A 10,373-nucleotide genomic window follows, 5' to 3' on the forward strand; every position below is an offset into this window, starting at 1 on the left:
TCGTCAAAGTAGCGTGTGTCCGTCTCTGACGTCACCTGCGGTTTAAAAGGTGGCACAAGCTGCAGAAAAAACAAAAACCATATGTCAGAACCTGCATCCAAACCTTTCAACACCAACTCACGATCAGAAGCACCTTCTTCTGCAGCACGTCCTCCCAGTGAATACAGGAGAAGAACTTGTGCCCCATCACTTCTCTGGCATCATCAGGTCCGCCTCCGAGCCTGCAGCCAATCAGAAGCATTCACAATGTCACCTGATCACATCATGATGAGCTCCAGTCATATACAGTGGTGGCCAAAATTATTAGAAGACTAGTATTTTCAGCAGCTGAAGAATGGTTTTAAGTCAGTTATTTCTATCTTTTACTGTAGTGTGTCAGTAGGAAATATCAGTTTACATTTCCAAACATTCATTTGGCCATTAATTGTAATAATCCAGTGAGATTTTTGTTTGCTTCACACAGAGATCTGATCATCATCAGTCTGTCTGGAGTGACATGAAGAAACTGAGACAGACTAAATCCAGAAGAACTGTGGCAACGTCTCCAAGATGCTTCAAGAATAACTGACTTAAAACCATTTTTTAGCTGTTGTTCTAATAATTTTGGCCAGTGCCGTGTATGTATGTATATATATATATATATATGATGAGATATGAGGTTGACCTCTGTTTGGGGTCTTTCCTCAGCAGGCCGGTCAGCAGTGCTTTGGCTTCGGGTGAGAGGTTCTTGGGGAAACGGATCTCCTCCATCACGATGAGCTCGAAGAGCCGCTCGTGGTCCTGATTGTAGAAGGGCAAGCGTCCGCACATCATCTCGTACATCACCACTCCCAGACCCCACCAGTCCACTGCGCGGCCGTAATCGTTGTCCTCCAGCACCTGAACACACACAGGAACAAAACCAGACGTCACTCTGGTCATAATGCTCCAGATCAGCACTTCAACCATTCTCAAAATGACATGCATTACTAAAATGTGACGCTCTCTGTGAAATCCAGGCTAAAGTCTCAAAATCTAATTATGAGATAAGCATCAAAGCATCATTGATTTCACTATGATTTCAATCTTTGACATTGTCTTGCTCAGTCAATATTAAAGATATCAAGGTTACATTTTCACAGAATGTTCTTTTATGTTATGAAGGATGATTTTATGTAGAAAAATAAGACTTTAGCTGGGTCTTCACAGTCAGGGTCACAAATGATTAGAATTAAAATTTAAACAAGTTTCACGGGTCTTCTTTATAAAATGCATGTAGAATCAGATTTGATCCTTAAAACGTGAAGCCAATCAGGATTTAGAAAGACAATCACTGAAGCCACTGAAGAGCACGTGAACAATTTATTGCGTTCATATATACCAGTAATTAAAATAATTTATCATTGTTTATTAAAAAAAGATGAATGTACAAGATGTCAATCATAACTATCACAATAAGTGCATAAGTGAAAATGGGCTCTGTGATGTTATGGCAATTAATTCATTAATTTAGATATTTATTTTTGCTTAAATTTAGGATGGAGAGCAATTTATAAAGTTGGATGTATTTAGGAACATTTCTTTGTGAATATGGATGTCCTATAAATCATTTGTAGGAACATTTCAGAAATTGTCAAACATTTAGGATCATTTTACAAAAACCTTTATAAATCAGGCCCCCGGATTCCAGAAATGTTATTGTTTTTGAGGATACCTGTTCTTTTTAACCAATGAATTTGCATTAGCCTATTTTTCTAGTCATTTGGGATTTACATGATTTAAAAAAAATATTTGTACTGATAAAATATTTGCCATTATTCGAACATGTATTTTTATTATCAAAATGCCCATGTTGTTTTCAGATTAGATTTATTTTCACAACTTTTTAAGGCTTTTATTCACATATAAACATGCATGCATGCTTAGAGCACATCATGGTGAACATGGAAGCTCAAGTGTGTGAGAAGAACAAGCAGGAATGAAGTTTACTCACTGCAAAAATATATTTTTGTCTTGTTTTCTATTAAAAATATCTAATAATGACTTGTCTTGAATCAAGATGAATTTACTGTACAAGTAAAATGACTTAAGATGTCGTTTTCTGTAAAAAAAAAAAAAACCAAAAAAACATTAAAACAAGCAAAAATATCTGCAAATGGGGCAAGAAAAGCCATGAATTAAGATGATTTCTTGCCCTATTGGCAGATATTTTTACTTGTTTTAAGCAAAAACTAACTAAATTTTGATATTTGTTTTACAGAAAACAAGACATAATATCTCAAGTCATTTTGCTTGTCAAGTAAATGCAAACAAGACAAAAATACTAAGTAAGAAAATCATTTTTTGCAACGCTCGTGTTTACCATATGTGATTCTGTATGCATGCGTGTTCGTATGTGAATAAAAGCCTAAATGGATCAGTCACGTGTGTTTAAAGTGAACGATGACAGGATTTTTGGGTGAACTATCATCGTGAGGCCCCTGTTGGGCCCCTGGTCGAGAGCCGCTGCAGTAGACGGAGCGTGTGTGTTGTTGAGTACCTCCGGTGCAAGGTATTCTGGGGTTCCACAGAACGTTCTCATGGTGGCCTCATCTGTGATTCCCTCCTTACAGAGACCAAAGTCTGTGATCTTCATATGTCCGTCTTTATCCAGCATCAGGTTCTCCAGCTGAGTGAACAGAGAACACGATCATCGTCAACACATAACGACACCATTGTCTTCTGTAGAACTGCTTTGCTGCTGAAAAAGTTGTTTCACGATTGCAAAATGTGATTTTATTCAACAGCTCAAAAAACAAGAAACTGATATTGTGCTACATTTTAAACACAATATCGTAAATATTATCTGTTTTGATCAATTTCACAAATGAAAATAGTTCTAATCAAAGTCACAGCAGAACTGTTGAGCATCTCTGATCAACACACAGCAGTGATTCACTACTAAATGTGACCCTGGACCACAAAACCAGTCTTAAGTGTCAATTTTTAGAAATTGAGATTTATACATCATCTGAAAGCTGAATAAATAAGCTTTCCATTGATGCATGTATATTTGGCTGAGATACAACTATTTGAAAATCTGGAATCTGAGGGTGCAAAAAAAATCTAAATATTGAGAAAATCACTTTTAAAGTTGTCCAAATGAAGTTCTTAGCAATGCATATTACTAATCGAAAATTAAGTTTTGATATATTTATGGTAAGAAATATACTAAATATCTTCATGGAACATGATCTTTACTTGATATCCTGATGATTTTTGGCATAAAAGAAAAACGATAATTTTGACCCATACAGTGTATTTTTGGCTATTGCTACAAATATACCCCAGCGACTTAAGACTGGTTTTGTGCTCCAGGGTCACAAATGAATCCATGTTTTTGAACGAATGGAGTGAATCAATGATTCAGTGAAATGAATGATTCACTCATTGCACCTACTTTTGCTTTTAATTTCATAATTAAAGATTCATTTCATTTTAAAAAGAATTTCATATTTCAATATTCAATTCTCGAAAAAAAAAAAAAAACCGTAATACTGATTTCATATTTATGCAAATGTTCAATCAAAATATTTCTTCTAAAGCTACTTCTTTGTAATGTCTACTTAATGCTTTTCTCATTTAACACAATAATGAATGAACTGATACTATATAAAAATCTGTAAATTATGTCCACAGTACTGTCTTTATCTGTATATATGTTGAACATTTTGTAACATATTGTAGACACTGTATATCCTGTACTTGCTGCTTATTGCACTTCTTGTTAGATGCTCACTGCATTTCGTTGCCTCGTACCTTACATGTGCAATGACAATAAAGTTTACTCTAATTAATCCAAACTTTCAAGGAATTCAAACAATTTATGTACCACAAAATCTAAACTGCGATGAAAAATACTAAATAAAATCAAGCAAGCAGTTGTTGATGTGCGTCTGACCTTCAGGTCCCTGTAGACGACGTTCTGTGCGTGCAGATAGTCGAGAGCGGAGACGATCTCAGCGCCGTAGAAGCGTGCTCTGTCCTCAGAGAAGACACGCTCACGGGACAGATGGAAGAACAGCTGCGGGCGAGAGACACGTCAGAAGCACAGGAGAGAGAAAACAGCAGCGTCTGATTGAAACACACGCTCATACCTCTCCTCCATTAGCATACTCCATCACAAAACACAGCCGGTCAGGGGTCTGAAAGGCGTATTTAAGAGTCTGAAACACAACAGAGAGCAGTCAGACATACAGAGACATTCATACATGTGACATGAACACACACACACACACACACACACTGACCGTCAGGAACGGGTGTCTGGTGCTCTGCAGCACTCGGCTCTCTGTGACCGTGTGTGCCACTTCATCCTAAACACACACAAACACGTTCAAAACACAGATCAACCAAGTTCAGGTCTGACCACTCTGATTATATGTGCTAATTAGGGGTGTAACGGTTCACAAAATTCACGGTTCGGTATGTTTTCAATACAGCAAAAAGAAAAAAAATGCCAGAGAATTAAAAAATTTTTTTTTTTTTTTTACTCTGAAAAATGATGGAGCTATTCTTGACCCATCTTCTGGGGTGTCTTCTTAGCAGCATATAAAACAAAAACAGCTCCGGTTTGAAGTATTCCAGCTGATGTTGCCTACTGTCATGTAGCAGACTAATCTTTTCCAACAAATTTAAATTGATTTGAACCTTTTATGGGCATTTTTTACCTTTGTAAAGCCATTTTTTTTCTAAAAGTGTGCATCACCTTTTGAGTCAACTTTTTACATTTAATAAGTCAATAATAAGACATGTAGGCATGAAGTCGGTATTGACAAAATTCATCTTTGCAATGCAGAGGAAACATAGAAATTGCATATGAATGGCATTTAGGTGCCTTTACACACGGTTTAATGCAGCTCAAAGGGACATGTAATGCTTTAACCTGCAGTTACAAATGCATGAATAATGTTTTGATATTTTAAAGATAAAACGTTGACAAGTGATGTTTGAAATTAATTTAAAAATTAAAAGATACTTTAAATGTGAAATTAAAACCGCCAGCAGGTGGCAGCAAGTCACTGTTAATAAGAGAGTCATTGCGATTGAACCGAATCATTTAAACGATTCATTCATCCAAGAACGAAATGCCTTCGTGTTGCTCAGAGATGCGAAAAAACTTGCAATATGGTGTCTAAAACTTAAGTCTCTTAATTAACTTCTTGCTTTTTGAACTGTTGTAAAAATAATTTGTAACCATGCTGATTCTTGGAGAGAGAGAAAAAAATAAAATAAAAAAACGTCACTCTTCTGTGATATTAAGTATATGAAATTATGTAAATATATACATTTTCTGCCCCCATATCTTGAATTTTGTGATCATTCTAAATGTATTTTAATAGACTGAATCATGCGCATTCACACTATAATACTTACCTAATAGGATAATACGTTGTTTAGAATTAGTCCAATGAATCGGTTCAATACGAATACGTGTATTGTTACACCCCTAGTGCTAATGTGTCAATAAATAGCAATATTTACATATAATTTGAACTAAAACACAGAGACTGTGGTGAAGAGTGATGGTTGATGATTCATTGTAACACAGTTTGAACTGATTCACAGAACTGAACTCAACCACTTAAGTAACAGTAACTTAAGTTGCTTTCAAATAAAGTTCACAAGGTCGCAGGATGATTATAATCATAATCTAAACTATACTAAAAAATAAAATAAAATATTTGATTTAAAACTTATTTCCTTAACTACCTGAAATGCAATTTGGTTGGGAACAATAAAATTACTAAGGAGGAAAATATTCTAAAAATGATCTTAAAATAAAACTAAAAATACAATAGTAAAAGTGACAAAAGCACATAAAATGAATAAATATTAAACTTAAAATAACATGAAAACGGAAATATTAAATTAAAACCTAATTAAAACAATTAACAAAATCTATTATAATATACTGTGACCATTTATAGGGATTTTTAGTGTTAAAAATATTCTATTTATGCCTTTTATTTCTTATATTAACCTTCCCTTGGAGTGCAGATGAAAATACACCACCCTGGCTAAATCTTCCACACTGATTTTGTGCACTGTTAATGTGTATTGGCTCTAATTTAATAAATGAATGAATATAAATCACACTAAATTTTCTGAAGTCCTGAAATCTCAAAACCAGCTTCCAATCTCATTTCAATAATTGTCTGGCTTGACTCTAACAGTGTTTTTCCTAGTCACGGGTTGGTTAGTAAAGAGTCTCGTCACCTTAGCGATGATGACTTCCTTCCGCAGGATCTTCATGGCGTAGTACATCCCAGAGGCTTTCTCTCGCACCAGAATCACCTTCCCAAACGTGCCTTTACCCAGCAGCTTCAGGTAATCGAAGTCATTCATCGTCTGAAAGCACAAACCAACATCATCATCATCATCTTCAGTGCAAACCACTGATGGATTTCTACACTCGTAACCGTAATCTGCAGAGACGCACCACTCTGGAGCTGGATTTGGACAGAGACACCTCCATCTCCTCCAGACCGCTGAGGTCACCGGGAGAGCTGTACTTGATATCCATTGGTTCGTCTGCATCCCGCGCCTGCAGCCCATTGGCCACGGCCTGGATCGCTCGCATCCACTCGTCCCTTCATACGGTTACAAGCAGTGATTTACCATGGTGAAGAACACACAACAGAGTAAACTGCTCAAAGTATTGTTCCCAGAAGAATAAAACTGATTTGTAATAATAACCTGTAAAGCATTAAAGACAGACTGTGAGCGATGAGGTTGTTAATCAATGGTTTATGCTTTTGTTGAAATGTAACAGTAAACATTTATTTTGAAATATTATTGCAGTTTATAATATTGGTTTCCTATTTTAATACGCTTTAAAATATAATTTATTTCTGTGACGCAGCGCAGAATTTTTAGTGTCACATGATTCTTCAGAAATCATTCTAATATACTGATTTATGATCAGTGTTTAAACTGTTGTGCTGCTTCATATTTTTTGGAACCTCTGATACTTTTTTGATTCCTTGATGAATAAAAAGTTAAAAAGAACACCATTTATTTAAAATAGAAATCTTTTCTAACAATATAAGACTTTATCACTTTTTATCAATTTAACACATCCTTGCGGAATAAAAGTATTAATTTCCTTAAAAATAATTTACTGAACCTATACTTTTGAACAGTAGTGTATACTGTAACACAAAATTAATATTTTGAATAAACACTGTTCTTTTTAACTTTTTATTTATCAAAGAATCCTGAAAAATGTATCACTAGTCCCAAAAAATATTAAGCAGCACAACTGTTTCCAACATTGATCATAAATCAGCATATTAGAATGATTTCGGACTGGAGTAATGATGCTGAAAATTCAGCATTGATTCCCATGAATAAATTATATTTTAAAGTATATTAAAACAGAAAACTGTTATTTTAAATTGAAATAATATTTCACAAAATTAAATTTTTTTCTGCAGCCTTGATGAGCATAATAAACTTCTTTAAAAAAACATTAAAAACCTTACTGATCCCAAACTTTTGAACGGCAATGTTGATTATATATTGTGATAAATGTTTCTATTTTGCAAAAAGAAAAAAAGCATTTGCAATGCTTCATGGGATTGAAAAAATTAAAGCTGCTTATTAAACTTTACAGTCTTGTATCTTTGTCTTTTTATTTGATTCTCCAGTGCATTTCGAAAGCTCATCTCTCAGCAGCAGACGCGCGTGTATGTATGTGTGTCTGTGTGTGTGTCTGTGTGTGTGTCTGTCTGTGTGTCTGTGTGTGTGTGTGTGTGTGTGTGTGTCTGTGTGTGTGTGTCTGTGTGTGTGTGTGTGTGTGTCTGTGTCTGTGTCTGTGTCTGTGTCTGTGTGTGTGTGTGTGTCTGTGTGTGTGTCTGTGTGTGTGTGTGTGTCTGTGTGTGTCTGTGTGTGTGTGTGTGTGTGTGTCTGTGTGTGTGTCTGTGTGTGTGTGTCTGTGTGTGTGTGTGTGTCTGTGTGTGTGTGTGTGTGTGTGTCTGTGTGTGTGTGTCTGTCTGTCTGTGTCTGTGTCTGTGTCTGTCTGTGTCTGTGTCTGTGTCTGTGTCTGTGTCTGTGTGTGTGTCTGTGTGTGTCTGTGTCTGTGTGTCTGTGTGTGTCTGTGTGTCTGTGTGTGTCTGTGTGTGTGTCTGTGTGTGTGTGTGTGTGTGTGTGTGTGTGTGTGTGTGTGTCTCTGTGTGTGTGTGTGTGTGTGTGTGTGTGTGTGTGTGTGTGTGTGTGTGATGAAGCTCGGGTTCACCTCTCCTCGCTGCTCTCCACGTGGAAGGTTCTCTCGATGACGCTCGTCCACTGCAGGCAGCGGATCATGAAGGTGTTGGGCCGCGGACGCTCGGTCTTCATCAGCTGACACTCTAGAAACACACCGACCCGTTCACACACACACACACTCCTCTGCATATACCACAGCTTCAGCGTCTCCAGCACAACTCACCTTCCACAGAGAAGTTATTGAGCGGAGCCGAGCTCTGATCCGTCAGCTCCGGCTTCTCCTTGTAGCCCATGAAGGACCCGTCACTCTTCAGAATGAAGTAGCGTGGCCTCCATGTCTTTATGTACTCACCTGTGTGACACACACACACACATCAGAACAAGACGTCTCATGCCGCAGCAGACGCTCGCAGGAATCTGCCGTACCTCGTTTATAGAGCCAGCCTTCCTTCACCACGCTGATCTCCGTCATGATGGGCGGGGCTTGAGAGTGATTGACACTTCAACTTTGGTAACGTGTGGCTGCATTTTTAAGAAAAAATTAAGAATTTAAAACAAAATATTATAGTTTACAAACCTGGTTGAATGCATCTTTTTAAAATATTTGCTTTGGATTAATCCATTTTTTTTTTTTATTAAACTTATAAAAAATTATTTAAAAACATCTTTGCTTTGAATTGACCAGAATTTTTGATTAAAAATAAACTTTTTAAAAGAGTTAAAAGTAAAACATTTAGATAATATAATATAGAAATCTTAGTTTATATTAAGTGTCGGAATATTTAATCTCTCTATAACATCTTTGATTAGGACTAATTCGATTTCTTAAAACTTTGTAATTACAAAAAGGTTTTGAAAGCGGTTAAACTTACAAAATAAATTAGTTTATATGAGTGTCATAATATTTAATCTCTCTCTTTAACATTTTGCTTTGGTTAGAAAATACATTTGAATTAAAATGTGTAGTTAAAAACAAACTTTTTAAAAGCGTTAAAACTTATAAAATGTTATTTAAAAAAAAAGTAGTTTGAATCAATGTCAGAATATTTAATTTATCTTTAACATGTTGCTTTGGATTGATCTGACTTTTTAAAATAAACTTTTTAAGTAATTGAATTAAACTTATTATTATTATTAATTAAAATTTATTTTTATTTCATAATAAAAACTTGGTTTAGTCTTTCTTTAACATCTATGCTTTGTATTGATCATAAAATATAAATAAGACTTTGATTTAAAAAAAAAAACTAGTTAAATTATATGAAATATTACTTGGTTTATATTATTGTCAGAATATGGAATCATCATCATCTTTGGCTTGATCATAAAATTATTTGGAATTAAAAATAAACTTAAAAAAAGAGCATACTATAAAACACTAATATATATATATATATATATAAAATTCTAAAAAGGTAACGTACAGTGGTGGTGTCCTATGGTAATATCATGGTACTTTGACAGAATACCATGCAACTGAATGAGTACCATGTTCAAATACTATGATATTTACATGGTATTTGACAAAATATCATGTTACTGACACGGTAAATGTCCAAACACTATAATATTACCATAGTACCATAGTTTAAAACATGGTATTCCCGCCCGGTTAATGTAAACTAAATAACTGACACCACATTATGAGTTAAAACACAAGGAATCGCGTCCTGAAGAGGTTTGTGATGGAAATCTCCAGATGAACGTTTAGTTTAGTCGTGTGAAGCTGCTAGTCGAAGCTAAGCTAACTTACCTCAACAAACTAACACAACATGAACTTTGAGCTTCAGCGAGCAAACCGACTTTAACCGTCACGCACCGAACACTCATTCTTATTCTGATATTATTCACATATTATCTCTGATATTACAGTGAAACACTGGTTAAACGAGTTAATTTAGTGATTTATCCAAACTACCTGTTTACTGTCAGTGCCGAGCAGTTGTTTACCACACAAACTCTCGGTTAACCATCGCTCCGCTCGTATTGTGGTTAAACACGAGCACACTGACGGCTGTCTCGCTTCATTTATCGCGTTTTGATCCGGATCGAGTGAAAATTCAACGCGCTTTTTGCACGACTGAGGCTCGCTGGCGTTCAGAGTTCACCAGCAGCAGCACGCTTCGCTTCACGCCGCGTGACGTCAG

The 10,373-nt window shown here is 35.7% G+C and overlaps 1 protein-coding gene across 1 annotated transcript in view; it reads right to left on the reverse strand.

The window, feature by feature from the left end:
- akt2l (v-akt murine thymoma viral oncogene homolog 2, like) overlaps positions 1–10,328 on the reverse strand; it is an 11,378-nt gene extending 1,050 nt beyond the window's left edge. Inside the window, exons 1-13 of the mRNA XM_058789330.1 lie at positions 10,145–10,328; positions 8,653–8,748; positions 8,450–8,578; positions 8,258–8,369; positions 6,461–6,611; positions 6,238–6,369; positions 4,269–4,334; positions 4,116–4,184; positions 3,920–4,042; positions 2,519–2,647; positions 665–879; positions 134–221; positions 1–59 (exon numbers count right to left, since the gene is read on the reverse strand). The exon at positions 1–59 is cut by the window's left edge and continues 44 nt beyond it. Coding sequence (XP_058645313.1) covers positions 1–59; positions 134–221; positions 665–879; positions 2,519–2,647; positions 3,920–4,042; positions 4,116–4,184; positions 4,269–4,334; positions 6,238–6,369; positions 6,461–6,611; positions 8,258–8,369; positions 8,450–8,578; positions 8,653–8,698 — 1,319 coding nt within the window. The 5' untranslated portion in view covers positions 8,699–8,748; positions 10,145–10,328. The remainder of the gene's footprint in view (positions 60–133; positions 222–664; positions 880–2,518; positions 2,648–3,919; positions 4,043–4,115; positions 4,185–4,268; positions 4,335–6,237; positions 6,370–6,460; positions 6,612–8,257; positions 8,370–8,449; positions 8,579–8,652; positions 8,749–10,144) is intronic.
- Between the last annotated feature and the right edge of the window lie 45 nt (positions 10,329–10,373).

This window comes from Onychostoma macrolepis, chromosome 10, assembly GCF_012432095.1.
Source record: "Onychostoma macrolepis isolate SWU-2019 chromosome 10, ASM1243209v1, whole genome shotgun sequence".
Taxonomy (NCBI): Eukaryota; Metazoa; Chordata; class Actinopteri; order Cypriniformes; family Cyprinidae; genus Onychostoma; species Onychostoma macrolepis.